General features: G+C 36.0%; 1 protein-coding gene across 1 annotated transcript in view; it reads right to left on the bottom strand.

The window, feature by feature from the left end:
- Window positions 1–3,009: 3,009 nt before the first annotated feature.
- Window positions 3,010–19,816, bottom strand: part of Hibch (3-hydroxyisobutyryl-CoA hydrolase) — a 94,132-nt gene continuing 77,325 nt past the window's right edge. The window contains exons 10-14 of the mRNA XM_046447260.2: window positions 18,993–19,051; window positions 18,166–18,247; window positions 9,010–9,129; window positions 6,276–6,309; window positions 3,010–3,345 (exon numbers count right to left, since the gene is read on the bottom strand). Of these exons, the coding sequence (XP_046303216.1) occupies window positions 3,230–3,345; window positions 6,276–6,309; window positions 9,010–9,129; window positions 18,166–18,247; window positions 18,993–19,051 (411 nt within the window). The 3' untranslated portion in view covers window positions 3,010–3,229. The remainder of the gene's footprint in view (window positions 3,346–6,275; window positions 6,310–9,009; window positions 9,130–18,165; window positions 18,248–18,992; window positions 19,052–19,816) is intronic.

Here is a 19,816-nt window from a genome sequence, read left to right on the forward strand (position 1 = left end):
AGGGATATGAAGTGATGTCCCAAATTTCAGTGGTTTTGGGATGCCTGATTATTCAACTTGTAATTAATTTGTATAATAGAAAAGCAACCAATCCTCCTCATAGAAAGACCTGAAGTCGTAGTCCGACAAAAAGTTTTTAAATACAAAGTACATTTGTAGCTCATGAAGAAAATTTTGAGGTTTTTTGATTTTATACTAATGACACAGACAAAAACCTAGATGAGGATGTTTTCTGTTTTATATATTACTAAGGATGCTTTTGCTGCAAGGTCATTTGCTATTGGAAAGATATAAATTAAATCTATACTATAATATTGTGGTAAGAACACAAAGCCATACAAAGCTATGTCACTAAATTTTTCAGTATACATAGGGGACATAGACTAGTGGGGTTTGGGTCTAACTAAATATTTTAACTTCAGGTTCCTTCTTTGCCTTCTGCCCCTGTTTCCCAGAGTGTAATAGGAATCTCCGAAAGATCCATATCTAGCTAGAAGTCTGATCTCTGTTGTCACCCTCTCTCAGCACTATGGTGGTAAAATTTTATCATTGAGCACCACCCCTGCCCTGAGTTTTATTTCCATAGAGTATGATGTATATATCATCTAAGAGTTATCTAAAAGCTGCTGTATTATATGTCAACCCATGAACAAGGAGCCACGGGCTTACATAATCAGTGAGTTAGTGGATAAACCAGATGGGAAGATAGCTAAGTAAACAATTTATAGTGCATGTGACAATTAGTAAGAGTTTGGCCTTGATGACAAGAACAGTTTTGGTAAAATTTTGCCTTCTTCATACATTCATATTGAAACACGGGCTTTACTTTATTTTTTTCATAAAAAATAGGGCAACTGAGAAAGGAGGAGACCTATAAAGTGGAATACTGGAGAGAATTATTAGCTACTGGAAAAGGACATATTTGGAGCATTAGTGGTGTAAGGGCCCATGCACACTTACCAGCACAACAAAGACCCTCCAGGTGGCAACTGTGGAGGCTGATCATTAGAAAACAAGCACACCAATCCCTTATTTACAGAGTCACACAACCCCACAATGTGCCCCACTGCTGCTTTCCCAATTGTCTCTTACATACCGTTAACTTTCATGCCTTTGGACCTAGAATTCTCCACTTTGAGTTGCTTTATCAGTTTGTTGCAAACTGCCTGTGGTTATCAGCACTTAAGGCATATTGAAGGCGACAAAAATGATTATCATCTTAATCCCAAAGGAATAATTTATATCAAACCGCCTTAATACTATAGTATGATAAAAATAGCATGGTACTCATACATCCTACTCAAAAATCATTGGTATTCTGAGATGGTGTGGAAGTGTACATTTGCATTACACATGGTAGAAATCAAAAGTTACAGACGCATTTAAGTAATGTCAAGAAACAGTAAAAATAAAATTTTGCTGGCTGTGGTGTTACACACCTATAATTCCAGTCACATGGAAGGTTGAGGCAGGAAGACCTCAAGTTTGAAGCTAGTCTGGGAACCTAGTGAGATTCTGTCTTAAAAGAAAATAAAATGGCTGGGAATGTAGCTCAGTGGTAGAGCAGCATGACTCGCATGCACAAGCCCCTGAGTTCAACCCTCAGCACCTCCCAAAACAAAGAAAAGTTCTAACAAATTCCTGGTTTAATCATAATGCCCTCATCCTGTCTTTACATAAACAAATAAGCCATGCCTTTAGGAGTACTACCTGCACTTTAATTTACAAAACCCAAGTTTTGTTAACAAATTCTCTTCCCTGTAAGAATTAGTTATAAAGTGGTATATTTTTTTCCAAATACTTTTGTGAAAACTTTTTTTTTTTTTTTGGTAACTATACAATAAAAGTCCAGTTGCAATTACATAGCTATAAGTTCTTATTTAATTGAAGGAAAATCTTTTCAATGCTGTATACTTTGACATTTTTTAACATAAAAGACAACATTTTCTGTATTGCTAACAAGTGTAAAGTGAATAAAAATCCACTTATACAAATAATTTCTTGAATCATTTGGGTTCAATTTAGAAGCTTTAAAGATATGAATATAAATATCCAATATCATGACATTTTTATTTCAGATCTGTTCCTGAATTTTTTGGAAGAAACCATGTCAAATAGATTAAGAACTGAGCAATACCTTCTGGGCTTCAAATCTCATAAGAAGGGTATAATCCATAATCTTTGATGTCTTTCTATGTTTTTGTTCTTACACACCTGAAATTTTTTTAGTTTCTGAGGGATGTGGAATTAAGGAAAAACTAGAACAAGTTACCAAATAAATGATAAACTGACCTTTAATTTAAAAATTATTCTTAACTAGAACTTTAAAGCCTTACATACCTTAAAAAACACTTATTTTGTCAATAGTACCAATTATTGAAGATACTTATATTTTAAACTACTTTTAACTATTATCACACAAAAGTTTAAATAATAAAAAGTAGAGCATCTCTGTCTTAGAGACTGGGGGTCCTTATTCTGCCAAATTAGAAAATATTGTAAGTAAAAAATAATGCCTTCATTTTCACCCATGGGAAGATATTCTAATTATTTTAGGGAAGACCAAAGCTGAGTTAAAATACTGGAGAGAGAACCTCATGAGAACTTTTTCTTTTTGACCAAGATTTCTAATATATACAAAAGGAACTCTTATGCTATAGTAACCCAGTTACTGCAAAATACACTCATAAAGGAAATTCTATGATGCATTACCACAGAATCCTCAAAAAAATATCAGGGTCTTTATTTTTTATAATCCACACCTAAGTTTGTTTAGCCAAAACATAAATCACTACTTACTGAAAGCCAAATTTCCCATTTCAAATAGATATAATAACTTGAGAATCTCAAGAGATCTTTGAATTGTCCCATCCTCAGAAAAACGGGGGTTGGTAAGCTTTTTCTGACAAGGATCAGAGAGTGAATAGTTTAGGCTTTGCAAGCCATACAATCTCTGCTGCAACTACTCACATCAAAGCAGCCATGGATGATACGTGCAGATGAACACAGTGATATTCCAATCAAACTTTATTTGTAGACACTCATGAACTTCATGTAATTTTCAGAAGTCATGAAATATTAATTTTTTATTTCCTTTCCCAACCCTTCAAAATTGAAGATACCACTTCTAGTTTGTAGACTACATAAAATGAGGCAGCAGGCCAGACTGGGCTTCTGTGTTTAGTTGTCAACCTCTGCTACAAAATAAATTTTAAAAGTAACAGTCACCTCAAAATTTCAAATCATTGCTTCCCAGAGATTTAAAATAATTGTCCAAATCTTCATCAGTAACTTCTTTTAGATTAGCTGGTTTCCATTTTGGACTCTGGTCTTTATCAACTAAAACTGGCAAAAGAAGACATAGATGTTAGGATATTTCTTTCTATTTAATTACTTATAGAAGCTGTTTTGTAGTAGGCATATTTTGCTATAGTACATTGTTTCCTTTCAGTATATATTTTTGTACATTTTTCTTCTAAATTAAACCCTCAGAGAATATGGAAGGACAGCAATATACCTTTGATGACTGGTGTGGGTATATTCTCATCTACTAAGCTTCATGTCTGCAGATTTAATAAAGCCACTTGAACTAATTCAGTGATATAAACATTCATTTTCCTCTTTCAAGAAAATAATAAGAAGATAAAACTAGTGTTGGTATGGTTGAAAGGGAAGACAAGGGAGAGCAAATGACTCAGATCTGCCACCTCACCTCCACCACACTTAGTTTTGGGAGGAAAATTACTTAAGGTTGAGAGAAAAAAACTTTATGCATAATTAAATGTGGACATTGCTATTCTGCTAAATCCACTAGCTCAGATAGCTCTGAATTAAAAAAAAAAAAATCAGACCACTGTCAGGTTATCATGAAGCCTTGTTCTTCTCTTGTTTCAGTGTGGTCATCACTTAGTGTAGCCACATAATATCCCCACAGGAGTGTAAGGATGAGGCAATCTATAACCTCTTCTTAAAAAATAAGAAGAGCCATGTTTACTTCCTGGTTGTGACAACACATTACAGTTATACATGTTTTCGTTTGGGAAACTGGGTAGAGGGTATACAGGATCTCTACATTATTTCTTACAACTAGATGTGAATCTACAAAAAAATTTTTTTTTTTTAATTTTATGGTTGGGGTAGCAAATTTCAACTATGCTTAAAATGTGCATATTTAGGGTTGGGGCTGGGGCTCAGTAGTAGAGCGCTCAACTGGCACATGTGAGGCACTGGGTTCGATCCTCAGTACCACATAAAAATAAATATACTGTGCCCATCTACAATTAAAGAAAAAGTATTTCAAAAAAATGTTCATAATTCTGGTGAATAATAGAAATATTTAAATATACAAACTCTACAAAGACTAGAAAAAACTAATTTTTTTAAGCTAATGAAAAAGCAGTCTGGGAACCAAGGAAGAAGCTTCTCTTGGTAGGTGGAGAAAAGGAAGCTTTATATACAATTAAATGTGGACACTGGAAGCCTTGTTAGAATCTTTTGTTTTTGGAGGTTTGTTTTGTTTGTTTTAGGATGGGGTGTGTCTGTGTTGCCCAGGCTGATCTCAAACCAGCCTTCTGAGTAGCTGGGACTACAGACAGGCATGCACCATCACTCCCAGTTTGTGCTGGAGGCTGTTAGGTATGGCTGTCTGGGATTCTGCAATCAGATCAGTGGTGATGTTAAACACTGATGTTCTGATGCCTACTTTTGAGTCTTCTGACCAATACTACCTACCCTCCTTGAAGTTCCACTGAAGGACAAAAGAAAAGAGAATACTAATCAAATCTGGGTGTTATTTCAAATTAACAAAAATTTTTGCCTAGGATAGAAAGAAATTCTTGCCATATAGGCAATTGTTTTTTTCAGAAGGTCTCCTAAGATACTGTTTAAATTCCATTTGGTAGCTACTTAGCTCTACTAAGATAACCCATTTTTATTTCCTTCTATAACTAGATAGAAGTTTATTCTAGATGTTAAGAGTAAGAATTTTTGCAACTTTTCTTAATTTGCTAACTCATTTCTTCTAATTTGCTAACACATTTTTGTAGTTAGAAAATTGTAGCAAGAACATGAAATAGTTTTAGCCAGAATAAATATTGCTTTCTGAATAAAGAAGCTGTGCTAAAGAAGAGGCAACACACCTTCTCTCATTTGAAAAGTAGCTTGATAATCACTTGCTTTATGAATCAGAACTCTAGATATCACTGCTTGACTTCCAACTTTTTTCTTAAAATAACTGCAAGTATTTATCTAAAAATAATACCTCCCTTTTTGAAGAAGAGCTATCATAATATATCATGACTACTTTAGCAACACAATCCAAGGTAGTACACAGGTCCTCCTAAAATCAGAGATGTAGGCACTAATCCCATGCAGTGAGAACTGGCAAGGAATTAGTGGGGAAAACGCATATTGTACTTGATTTCTATAAAACATAGCCATTTGCTCTGACTCAACTCCATTGTCTTCCAACCAGATTTGTACTTGGTGCTTATTTCTAATAATGTTATATCATGCCAGAAAAGAAGAGAATTCTACAATAGTCTCTGGTTTTTACCAAAGCTTTGAGTTCAGAGAACATAACCTTTTATTCAGATAAAAATGTATATCTAGAGTCTATATATCAAGATGATTAATAAAAACATAAGAAAATTAGATGTACAAAATATATGCAGAGAAAAAATTCATTTTATACAATAAACAAAAACTCCTTAGAAAGATGAGGGTTATTCATAAAAGGAACTGTGGCAAGTTTGTTGGGAAAAAAATATCACTTTACTTGCTTTTTCTAAAAATGCTGACTTTAGATGTGAGAAGTAAAAATGGAAAGTATAACGTCAAATGCTTTTTCTCCAGCAATGTTTAACTGCTCAGATACAGGCAAGGAAAGTAGATGGTAGGATTCAACCACTGCCCAATTTAACCAGGCCAGTAACAAAAGAGGAAGAAGGGAAGGAGAATTGAGGGCTTTTGCAAGGAGTCAGCAGCAGGATGAGTCTACAAGCTCATAAGGCAGTCCATGTGACTGTAAAAGCAGGATTACTACTTGTATGTAAATTAGGGAGAAGTAACCAAATTAGGTGAACTTTAAGAGCAATATTAGTTTCAAGACTGAACTTCCCTTTATATCCAGTATATTTAAAAACACATAACTTGCCAATTTTTACAAAAGTTTAATTTTCACTAATAAAACAACTACCAACTTTAAGTAACATTGTATGCTCACAAATCCTATTTCCCTGATATCTAAGAAGGAAACACAGCTATTTGTTACTTACCAGCTCTAACGCCTTCATGGAAGTCATGACCTCTCTGAAAGAAAATTGAGGTTAATGTAGGAGATTTCTAGGCATCCTTATCCTGGGTTATGTCTCTTTTTCAGCCGCTGCAACCTCCCTCTCCCATGACCATAAACCAATGACATTTAGAGCCTGACAACTTTCTGATCATCATCTCCAAATTTTATTTGTGAAACTTTGTTCACTGCTGTGATGCTCTTGGTCTTCCTCAGGTCCCCTGATTCCATAACTCTTCCCCCTACACTGGCTTCCTATTGCTCTTCGTACAGTCCAGTCCCCCCAGTCCATTCATAGGTCACTTTTCCTGGAAAATGCCTCATCTTCCTCAAACGTCCTCTCTTTTATACTATTCTAGCAAAATCCCTGCACCAGCAGAACCCGACCACTTACCTCTGTCTGAATTTGAGCAGCTTAATCTAGCTGAACAAAAATCATACAACTGTAAGTGGTTTTGTTTAAAATTCATGATCACAACTCTCAAACAGGCACGGAAAACTATCCAATCTCTTCCCTGTTCCCCAAAATAATAATTTAAACTGTTTATTGCTTTCTCTGCCTCTTCCCCTAGAGAACCCTTTTACAGTATTCTCTAATGATCTAACCTCCTACTTTATTAAAAATAGAGAAGCCCTCATGAATGAACATTCTTATGTTCTCACCACTGAAACATGTATAGCCAACTGCAGCCATCTGAACCTGCCTTCTTTTTCATGACTATGGAGAAAGGGACCATTCTCCTCGCAAGGTCAGTCCTTCCCTACACTCCCGTTCACATCTCCTTTGCCTTCTCAAAAAGTCTGCTTGAGAAAGTTATCTACTCCTCTGCCTGTTTGTTTTCATGGAGTAGATTTATAGGCAGTTTTTATTTTCTTATTTATCTTTTTCTGTATTTTACATTGCCAGTGCAACTGCATAACTGAGTGGGTGAGTGTATGCAGTTCAAGTCACTTCCTAGTTCCACTACACAGTGACCATGTTACCTTGCCTAGAAATTTCTCTAAACCCCAGTTTCCTTATATGAAATGGCAATACCAATACACCCATCACAGGATTCTTTTAATCCATATTCCAGTAGGGCCTGACACATACTAAGTGTTCATAAGTTATTATTAGTATCATCAATATAACCATTTTTCTCAACTGGATCATTCCCAATTTACAAACATGTTCCAGTCCATTCCATGTTACAAAATGAACCTCACAGTCCTAGCTTCTACCTATTTCTATTTCAATAATAATTTTAAAAAAAAAGTTGTATACACATATTGTGTCTACTTTCACATCTCATTTGCCATTTCCTCTCCACTTTCTGCACTCTAACTTCTTCCACCACTACTCTGAAGATTTGACAAAATCACACATGGTTTCAGGGTGATTTACTTCTAAGCTCATCTGCCAGATGCTTTGACAGTGCCACTGCACTCTCTCTACCCCACCTTAAAATGGTGGGGGTTCCCTAGGGCTCAGTTCTGGGATCTCTTGATTTCTAGATGATCTTATCACTCACTGCTTAATGCATCAGCCTGAGTGATGAGCTCTATTAAAGATCATGGCACTCCTCTGCTTAAAAACCATCTAGTGGCTTCCATTTTAATCAGAACAAAAGTCAAAGATCTTACAGCTTCAAGCTCCTGTATGCTCCACCAGACCCTTCCCTACAATATTGCCTCTGACCTCATTTTTCACTCACTACTACATTACCCCTCCCTCCCACATGGCCTCCTTGTTCTTCCTAGCACAGGGAGGTACACTTTCCTCAGAGCTTTGTATGTACAGTTCCCTCTGCCTGGGATGCTCTCCCTCAAGAAATCTACATGGCTCACTACTTTTAGGGTCTTCATTCAAAGAGCAATTCTCTGGTTAACCTATCTGTAGTTTAGCCCCCGCTATGGCTCTGTATTCTGTATCCTATTTTCTGGTTTTTTTTTCTCCTTAGTATTTACACTCAATAGACTTTAGCTACCATTGCCTCCTCAAGAAGTAACTTTAAGACATGGTCAAAAAGAGCTTTATTTCTGATTAGATTAACAAATTTGATGTCTTAATAGCTATTTCAAGACATTAAAATCCATTAGGCATGTCTGCTTTCTTTCTGTAATTAAACTAAATATTCCCTTGACCATAAGTTTATATTAATCTAAATAATATGATACTTAAGGGCCCTCTGAACGTAAGGGACAATTCTGCCTTTATAAAGTTTATTATATGGAAAAAAAATCTGACTGAAATATTTCATGATAATCACACTGCCTTTGATTGCTGTCTATGTTTACAATAGTACTTTCAATGTTAATCTACCAACTAAAACACGTAACAAAACTAATATTTTCCATTTATGCATATATCAGCTTATAAGTAATATTCCTCATTTTTGCAGAGAAAGAATTCAGATTTAGAACATTTATGTTCCTTGCCCAAGGTGACAGAGACCTTGCCTAAGAAATGGACAGTTTTCATTTTGAATTCCACATGAGGTCAGAGGCCTTTTTATACACATGCAAATGCAACTGCTATGTCATAAAGGCTTCATGATAATCTGGGTAGCAATACCTCCACAACCCTAAAATTAATTGGCCTGTTTGTTTTCATGGAGTAAATTTATAGGCAGTTTTGATTTTCTTATTTATCTTTTTCTGTATTTTACATGTTCTACACAATGAGCATATATTACTTTCCTAACTAGAAAACCATATTTAAAAAAAAAAATTCTTACCATACATGCTTGACTCATACGATATTCCTCAGTTAATACATCCTTCAAGGTCTGGGAAGACCCCTTTATGAGGTGTCTTAGAGTGATCTTTAGAGATGTTGGAGACATTTGATTAATCACCTTTTGGGGAAAAAACATAGTTGTAAGTTGTAGCCAAATAGTTCCTTTATTGTCTATAATAAGCCAGAGGAATTTCCATGCAAGTCATATTAAAATATGCCCATTAATTCATATGCCAAAGACTCACAAAGGGTTATGGCTTAGCCTAATCCTTCCAAAACACCAAAAAAAAAAAAAAAAAAAAAAAAAAAAAAGTTCTGTTACAAAAAGGGATCATTCCACAGTGGGGTAAATTCTATACTTACAACTTAATGTACCTTTGGGGTTTGCCTGGCATAAATTATGATCCCAACTAAGCAACCAGTGATTATACTTAAATAAAATTAATGTGCATATTACAAAGTAGTAATATTTTCAGTGGACACTTTCTCTTACAATGTAAAGAAAGTGAAGGAGTTAAGAAAGGCAGTAGCTTTTCCTTCCCACTATGTGACTCTAGAAGTGTCTTATCTGAACTCTTCACCTGTAAATAAACCTACTTACCTTGGAAGAGAGAAGACAGAATGATCCAAGTTACTATGAGGCACTCTTCTATAGTATTTAAATAACAAAGTAAGAATTATAGACTGACTTCTTACTACAATGCTAGGCCATTTGTTCTGAATTTAGAGATGCTATTACCAGTGTTCCAATGCATGAGCATAATCGTAACTACCTGGCTGATGAAAGAGTCCATTCCTTGTCAGAGACACCCGATGCCTACATTTTCCTTTATAATTGCAACATATAGTTTCCAGCTTATTGTTCAATGATTGCTCAAAGGTTTAAACTTTATTTTGTGAATTCAAAGAATTCCCCACTTCAAGAGCCTATGTTCTCTGTATTATCCTTAAGTCTGGCGAACAGATTCAAAGAACAAGTTGAGTGGCTAGGACAGCATCTTACCTAGCAGTTGGCAGAGCTTAAGTAGATGACTACCATACAGAAAAGTCCAGGAAAGATCAGTGACCTACATACAACCACAGTGCTGCTGAAGAGAAGACAAGAGAGCTATTACCTAGTTGATACTTCCTGGAAGAGAAGAGAATTGAGGAGGGGAGGGGAGAAAAGAGTAGAAGAAAAGAAAAGTGGATAGGACAGAAATAAAATGATTAAGGGATTTTAAGAAACTGGTTCTTCAAGGGAACTCACCCTTCTGAGCTAGGTGCTTTGTGGACATCATCCCACTTACTCCTACTGCCTGTTCCTGCCTTTCTAGTCACAGGGCATAAGGATAATACCTCACAGCAGTCTGTATGCTGTGCCAGGAGGCCTCTCCTTTGGCAAGCAGACAATGGGTCCATTTTGTTGAAAAATCTACTAGTTTTCTTTAGTAGGATCAATACCCATATATTGTTGTGAGTACCTGGAAGTGAGTACTTGGAAGAACTTTATTCATAATGCTGAAAATTATACTGAAGGGAAAAGCCACCTTCTGGCTTTTTTTGTCTACAGGTCAGTGAAACCACAACTCCCTCATCAACAACATTGTAGTATGTGAGCCCACAGTTATTCCTCAGCAAAACTGTAAGAGCTCACTGCTTATGGTTTCCATTTTGATTTTGCAAATTGCAAAAATCTGTCTTTTGTTATACTTCCTCAGTTGGCTGAGGAAGTATATTCCATAAGAAAGGCACTAAGGGCCCCATTTATTTGTCACCCACACATGAAAAAATGAGGGGAAATGCTTCATCCAAAAAGCTGTTAGACATTTTATGAAATATTGACTATTGAAAAACATTTCTGTAATACTGATACTGCATAAGAAAAAACTGGCATACTGACAACCTAAGGGTTTAACTATTCTTAGTATGCTAGCAATTTAACATTGAGGCTTGGAGTTAGGCTCTAGGACCACAGAGCTCTAAGTTGGAATCCCAGCTCTACCACTTCCTAGATGACTGACCTTAGTCTCCTCATTTGTAAAAATAAGGCTAATACTACCACTTGCCTTGTAAATGGCATGGCAATAAGGGTACTGCAATGCATCAGAAACACAGTAGAATAAGGATGTACTGAGCACATCCCCATAGCTCTTAGGGAAGTATGTTAATATGTTTCATTACACTTTGGGAAAGGAGATGGGAAAGATGAGGAATGAGGAAACCAAACCCTGATATGAATCTGTCCAAGGTGACATAGAAAGTGAGTTAGGAACCAAACCCAAAGGTATTAACTCCAATTCCTACTATACAAGGCTATAAAAGTAGTCAAGATTGTCAAAAGCTGCAGAGAATTCAAAAAGAAAAAGGATATCACATCAGGTAATGAACAGAAATGACCAAAAACTCATGTAATTTTGATGGTGGAAGACAAAGTAAGGAAGACAATGTCAAAGAAAGGCATTTTAACTTGTTTAAGAGTAGAAAAGCTTTGAAAATAATGGCATAAGAAAATGTGCCAATAACTCAAGACGGTAAACCTGAAGATACTGAAAGGAGGAAATGACTGATGCAATTAGTTCCTACACAGGAAGAAAAAGATGGAATGAGCACACAGATGGGGACTTTTCCCTTGGCAGAGAAGTGAGAAATGTATTAGAATCAAAGAAAGATGAAGAGAGTCAAATCAGCCATGGATTTGTTAGTACAGACTATTCTGAAAATTTTGATGAACAATTAGGACTTGCATCTTTGGCTATGCCAGAAATGTGTATTGATGCAATTCTGTACCCACACAACCTAGTGAACATGTTTCTACTCATTGTAAAATACTGGTCAGTGTTCTAATCAATTTATCTGACCCATTAAAGATTGTCTCCTGTACATCAAGGAACCAACTTCTTTTTTCCTTTACTTTTATCAAAATGATTCACATTTTAATTTCAGATCATTAGAGTCTACTCTGAGGAGTAGAAGTGTCTACTTCTGAGGAGACAATAATAAACAGGACATGGTCCTTGCTCTCGAGGAGCATTGTGTCACTATAACCACTGCCTGCTGGATAAGAACCCTTCTTTCAAGACTTATCAAAATTCAACAATAGAAAAACTCAAGATGTTGTCTTTCCTCCTCCCCCCGTCTTAGAAAACCCAATAACACATCTTGTGACATGCACTGTCAATAGAAAAATTATGTGCAATAAGGGCTGATATAAAACTAGAATATTCAGTACATCTATTAACACAATTAAAACATTTTATCAAGTAGGTCTTGGGGTTGACTGAAAACGTATATAGGTATGCCCCTATTTTTTCTTTCACTATGTGAACTTAGAAAATGTTCAGGTTTTTTCCATTAATAAATAAGGAAAAAGTCTAGAGTTAATCCTCAAAGAAAGAATCTGTTATAGTTAATTTTAAATGTCAACTTGACTGTCTCAAGGGATGACCAGATTTTGGATTAAACACTAATTCCTGGGAATGTCTGTGAGAATGTTTCTGGATGAGATGAGCATTTGAATTGGTGGACTGAGCAAAGCAGAAGACCCTTCCTAATATGAGTGGATAAATCCAATCCACTCAGAGACTGAAGAAAACAAAAAAGGTAGAGAAAGATGGGTTGGGCTTCTCTCTCTGCCTGATTCCTTATGCTGGGATATTAATCTTCTCAGGCTTTTTAAATTTAGACTCTTCTCCTCTCAGGCTTTCAAACTCTAGCACTGGCTCTCCTGGGTGTTCAGTTTGCAGACAACAAAATATGGAACTTCTCATCCTCCATAACTGCTTGAGCCCAATATCTTATAAAACTTTTTATATATTAATTATACAGATTACACACACACACACACACACACACACACACACACAAACACCTATCTCCTTTTGGTCCTGTTTCTTTGAAGAATCCTAACACAGAATTCTAAACTTTGGAATTCATGTATATCTCGATCATTTTACTTTTTAAAATGCATTTAAAATAGTTCAATCCCCAGCACCATTAAGAAAAAGAATAATTACTTTTAACATACTATATTACAGACAAAATTTTTTAAAATCATCTGATCATCCCAATAGCTGCAAAAAAGTATTAATGATAAAATCCAACCTTTATTCAAACCAATAATCACCAAAAAACCTTTTAGGTGATTAAGACTAGAAAGAACTTCCTTATATTGATTTAAAGAAAAATTCCATAGAAAACCTATAGTAGTCAATGATTTTAATGTTCTTAAAGATTTTTTTCCCGAGATTGGGAATAAGACAAAGATGACTATCATCTCATCACTTCTACTGAACATTTTGCTAGAGGTGTTGAAGCAGTGTAGGAAGTTGGGGCAGTGTGTGGGGACAGGCAGTCAGAATAAGGAGAGAGTGACAGGAAGAGAAAAAAGAACCAAAGGAGGAGAAAGGGAAAAACGTGAAGAAGGAAAGTATATGTACAAATAATTCAAAGTAATCTGCAAACTATAAATGACTCAATGAGTTTAGACAAGTCACTGATATAAGGTCAACATACAAAATTCAATTTCAATTTTATGTCTACATATCAACAAATAAAAAATGAATTTTTAAAATGATACCATTTACATTGAAACCATTTAAATATCTAGGAATAAATTCACTGCATGATGCAAATGCAAGTCCTCTACAAAGAAAGTTACATCATCACTAAGAGAAATTAATGCACCTAAATACCACACCTTATCTGTGGAATTGAAGACTCAACATTCTGCTTTCCCCTTGGAAGTCTGGAATTTTGGTGTGTGCTAGGCACAGTGCCTACAGGTCTAGTCCCTAGGGAAAGCCTTGTACACCAAGTCTGTAAAGTACTTCACAAGTCTTGTCTCAACCAGGTGCTAGAGGAATTATGTAAGTCCTGTGTCACTCCAGTGAAAGAGGACTCTTGGAAGCTTGCACCTGGTTTCTTCCAGATTTCACCCCATGTGCCTTTCCCTTTGCAGATTTTCCTTTGTATATTATCATAACATGACTACAACTATACGGAAGTCTCCAGAATCCTTCTAGCAGATAGCCAAACTTGGGGGTATTCTTGGGGACTCTTGATATAGAAGACAATGACCTATATTGCCTTTTAGATTCCTATGTTCTTGAGGATCCTGAAGCCTTAGTAACACATCTATTAATATAAAAGCTTACAGAGATGGCCATGATTTCTTAAACAGAACATAAAAGAAAACCTATAGTAATCAACAATTTTAATGTTCTTAAAGATTTTTTTTCTTTTAAGAAATGTTCTTAAAGATTTTTATCTTTAAGGATAAGTTGGATTAATACTAAAATTAACAGTTTATGTTCATCATATGGCACTATTTAAGAGAGAGAGAGGGTTGGGGTTATAGCTCAGTGGTAGAGCGCTTGCCTTGCATGTGTGAAGCGATGGGTTCGATCCTCAGCACCACATAAAAATAAGTAAAGTTATTGTATCCATCTACAGCTAAAAAAAATTATAAGAAATAAAAAATAAAAGAGAGAGAGAGAGAAAGAGAGAAAAGGCAAGTCACAGAGAATGACTAAATGAAAAAGAAATAATGTCATGAGTTGATAAGGCTGTAGAACCAACCAATGCTCAAAAGTAAATGTATAATCATATTAGGAAATTATTTGACAGTAATAAAAATGTATGCATATTTGATGACTTTGCTACCAAAAGACATACAAAAATATTCACAGAAGCTGTTTATATTCTTATCTTTATATAGTGAATTAAAGTCCATTCACCAGAAATGTATGTTGAAATTATGTTCATTTTATTGACAGTATCTTCTAAAGAGCAAAAGTATTTAATTATATTAAAGATCATCTTACTAGGGGTGGGGATGTAACTCAGTGATAAAGCATTTGTCTAGATGTGTAAGGCCTTGAGTTCAATCTCCAGTACAGCAAAAAATAAATTAAGGATCATCTTACCAACTTATTTATTTTTTCTGTTCATTCTTTTTCTGATATCAGAAAAAGAATGAACAGAAAAAATAAATAAGTTGGTAAGATGATCCATATATATATATCTTGGCTAAGCCAAATTCACAACAGAATTCATTTCTGCTTTCTTTTTTAAGTGGTGAGCCATAGCATTTACATTCGGATGTATAATCCATTTTGAAATGCATGTGGTGCAAGGTAAGAGTCAAGTTCTTTTTTCCCTTGCATATGGATATCTAATCATTATAGAACCATTTGTTGAAAAGACCATCTTTCCCTCACTGAATTACCTGAGGACTTTAGAGTAGCCTTCGCTTTAGTGTTCAATCAGGTGTGAGCTGTCTGGCTGATAGGAAAGTGAATTCAACCCAGACCTGAATGAGCATTGTTCCTTATTCAGACCACTGCTTTCCTGTGACTCTTCCCTTGGTCTTGTGGAGTTTTACCTAAAACACATACAGATGAATATTCTGGAAATTCCTCCACAAAGAAAGCCAATAAAACCTTTTTTCCCTTCCCTCAGGGACATAGGTAGTTGTTTCATATATTTTGTCCAGTTTTCTACTTGTTTACAGCAAAAGAAAAGTTCCTTTCACAGTTAATTCTTCATGAATGAAAGCCTACCACTTTATGTTGAAACAGTATATTTTATGAATAATTCTCAAAGTTTATAAAAAGATGAATGAAACCTTCAGGTTGAATTTCTCTTTTTAGTATTTTGCTCTTTTTAAAAATCTATGTTTGGGCTATCACTCTTAGTTTTCCTATCCCTTCTCCTTTTTTTGGTGCATAAATCCTTTAGAGTCCTCTCATAGCCCTGTATGCCAACTTCTTTGGGAACAAAATTGTGTATCATTTACTCTTCACAAAATGGGTATTTTTAAACAAATACATAATCTCACATTGCTAACTAGAAAGAAGAATCACAAGTTATCTTGTTTTTAAAATTTGTTCTAATTAGTTACACATGACAGCAGAATGCATTTCGATTCATTGCACACAAATGGAACATAACTTTTCATTTCTCTGGTTGTACATGATGTAGATTCACACCATATGTGAAGTTAAGAGGAACTTATATGCCCTCTCTCTAAGCCTTCACACAATAGGCCATCCCCTATCAACAACAGAGAATACAATTAAATGAGTCAAAGATAACTGGTTTCCTTGGCCATTCACTCAGGATCATCTTCCTGGATATAAACAGAACCTATTGTTCCCTGTTCTTGTTTCTCTGACTCTGGCCATGGACTTCATAGAGCCTAGCTCTCCTAAGGATTGGTTGTCCATTTAGATCTCCTTCCTTGGCTTAGTGTTCTTACCAAGGGCTTAAGGGTAGGAAGAAAAATTCCGATTTTCTTCTTTGTGTGCTCCTTTGTTTACACTGCAAATGGATACTTGAAGAACCTTCTTTATTTTGGAGAGCCTGGTAGTCTCATCATCAGAAATGGGAGATTCAAAAAGAAGAGGGAGTTTTGAGCTGGGGATTTAGCTCAGTGGTAGAGTGCTTGGCCAAAAGAGGCGGGAGGGTGGGGCAAGGAGCCCTTTCAATAAGTCAACACAAAAAAACTCTGAAAACACAATTTAAAAATTGGCAGAAGACTTGAAATTTATTCAAAGAAAACATATATTTGTATATCAACAAATATATGGAAAGACATTTAAGAACACTAATCATTAGGAAAATTCAAATCAAAACTACAATGAGTGGGCTGGGGTTGTGTGTGGCTCAGCAGTAGAGCACTCGCCTAGCACGCGTAAGGCCCTGGGTTCGATCCTCAGCACCACATATAAATAAATAAAGGGTATTGTATCCAATTACAACTTAAAAGAAAAAAACTACAATGAGCTATCATCTCATAAATATTAACATTGGTAGCCATTGGGATGTCAAAAATAACAAGTGTTGGTGAGGATCTGGAGAAAATGGAGCCCTTATACTGTTGGTAGCAACATAAAATGAAACAGCTATATGGAAAATAGTACAGTTACTCCCTGAAACATTAAAAACAGAATTACCCTATAATCCATATGGGTACATATCCAAAAGATTAAAAACATGGCCTCAAAGAGAGACACCCATGTTCACAAGAGTATTGTTCACAATAGCCAAAAAATGTAAACAAAATGTAATATAACCATGCAATGCAGTGATATTCAGCCTTCAAAAAGAAGGAAATTCTGGCTGGCACCTGTCACTATATGGATGAAGCTTGAAGACAAAATTCCAAGTGATAAGGAATTCCAAAGGAAAAGTTCTATGTGATTTCAATTACATGAGCACTAAAATTCACAGAAGTTCAAAGTAGAGTAGGATTATTGCCAGCAACCACAGGGACAGTGAAAGTCAGAGTTGTTTAATTTATCTAATAGAGTTTCAGTGGAGGCATGCCTGACCTCAGCCCCTAAAGACCCAATCGTCTCACCTGACCTTGGGACACTGCCCCCCTTCATTGTATGGGAGGCAGAATTTTTTGTTCCCCAATAAAAGTGCACTCCCTAGCGTGTTCTCTCTCTCTCGCTAGCCTCTTTAGTAAACCTCGCTACTTTAATGGGTAGCTAGAGGCTAGCGGTCCTGGAGCTGGTTTAAAGGTAATTAGAGTCTGTCTCTTTAATTCAAACTCCCTTAGGATTTCTCACATAGCCGAACCTTCACATATAAAGTCTGTGTTGGCTGCAGGCTAAACTCAGTTGTGTACACATTTATATAAAAATAGCTTTTCTTCTATTATCAGTTATTCTATAGAAAAATCAGAGTCCTTAACTCAGAAATACTACTTAAGACTTAGCTATTATAAATAAATATAATCTCTTACTAGTTTAAATAGGATCACATTTCCATTAAACCTCTTGCTTAAAAAAATACTTCATATTAAACAGAATTCATCAATTAATATCATAATTTCAAAATATCATCAGGTGACTATTTATTTTGGAGAGCCTGGTAGTCTCATCATCAGAAATGGGATAAAAATCTTTATGATAAAAATCTTCCTAAAAACTCCCATAGGACAAGGGGGACTTCTTGGAAATGAAACAGGGTTACAAAAATCCCTATCTGTTACATTCAAAGGATATAATCCCAGCTTGACTTTGCCCTCAAGAGCAGGCCAATGTTTACTAGAACTGCTTCCCAGGCCTTAGGTTACGACCACCACAGACCACTGACACCCCTCAGAGAGACTTCCGCACTCTAAGACTTCACCATATCAGAGAAGAAAGAATCCATAGATTACCTTCAACTGCTCCAGGGCAAAAGGTGAACCATCTTGCTGTAAATTTTCAATAATCTGTTCCACAGTGTTGGCTGAAAAACATCTAAAAAAAGGAAACATATTTTCACCAATATATATGCAAGTGATTTCCCATTTCCAGAATAACCAAGAATCTGAGAACAAGCTTCCCCCAGACCCATTGCAATAATGAAGAGTTTCTTAACCTATTTTATAGGATAACGAAACAGAATTATTACTCCCCTGGGTAAGGGTTTCACAGTCTACCATCATTAGTGCAAAACAAAACCTAAATCTTCTCTTTTCATTTGCTTTCTTACATCCATAGTACTTATATGTAAATAAATATTTCAACTAAAGAAAACCTGAAGCTTGTAAAATGAAGAGATGAATTTATTATTTTCCAATAGTTTTCTTCTTATTTCCTTAGGCCAGTCTGTCAATTTCTCAAATCTTTCAGACAGATTTCTCCTATAAAACCTTTTGCTGGATGCTTTAATAAGACCTTCAAAGAAGATGATTTTACAAAGATAAAAGATAAGTTAGTTCAATTATTATTTTCTAGCCTTTCTTCCCCAGTTTTTTAAAAAAAGGACTTTGAATTAAACTAAATTAGCATGGAAGATTAGTTAAATATAAATGATTATTTCCCTCTAAAAGAGATGGGCAAGAAGTTACTTTCAAATTTAAGTGAAAATAAAAGTACACCTCACGCTATATGATCATAGAATTAAGTATACTGCCAAATACAACATAATTACAATGTTAGAAAATTCAATTTAATAGTTTTCCCAAAGGAATAAATATAATTAAGATGTCTTTTAAAGTACCTGTTTATTTTGTCCAGGTGTTCCTCAAGAATAAAAGACTTGTCTTGATCAATCTTGGACTGTTTGAAAAGAAATAATTTGAATTCAAAAATTTTTTAAATCCATAAAAATTATATTTTAATGATATATTTGTGACAAATAATTACGTTCAGTCAAATTATATCTAACGGCGTACGGGGGTTGCTGAAGTGCTGAGCGTGGTGCTCAAAGCAGCGGCTTTAGTAGAGATTTCGCACAGTCTGTTAAAGCTCCTTTCACCGTTAATCTGTAGTGGACCACTTTGCTAAGGAGCAGGAAGAACAAAGAAATCAAAAAAGAGACGCTTGGCTGCTCAGAGCCGCGGGCGCTTTGCTCCCATCTGCTTCCTCTTTCGCTTCGCTCCAGGCAGAGAAGCTGAATGTGTAATCAGCAGTGGATTGTAAGTACCCGAGGCAAAGAAAGATCAGTGCGCCCCGCCTTTTTTTTTTTTCTTTTTTTTTTGAATATTTTTTATACAGGGAGAGTTTGTGGATTGGGATTGCTGGCGGGGCTGTGGTTTCTGTGCCGAAAATCCACTCCGTGGGAGCCGCCATTTGCTTTCTGCTTGCTGTCTTGATGGCTCTGTATACACTGTCCGGCAGCCGCACCTAGAGGTTGGAGCTGGGCTGCGTGCCGAGCCCTGTCCTCCGAAGGCTGGACTGCAGCCTCGAGCGTCTCTGTGGCCTGTTCACCGCTGCACCTTCGGGCAGAGCCTGCTCTGGGGTCGTTCTGCACCCCCCTGCCAGGGGACCCGTGCTCCGGAGGAGGGGGACGGAGAGCCGCGGCGGCAGCCGCTTGGGCCCCTG

This window comes from Marmota monax, unplaced genomic scaffold, assembly GCF_021218885.2.
Source record: "Marmota monax isolate L192 unplaced genomic scaffold, Marmota_monax_Labrador192_F-V1.1 WCK01_AAM20220418_F8-fsc00007, whole genome shotgun sequence".
Lineage (NCBI taxonomy): Eukaryota > Metazoa > Chordata > Mammalia > Rodentia > Sciuridae > Marmota > Marmota monax.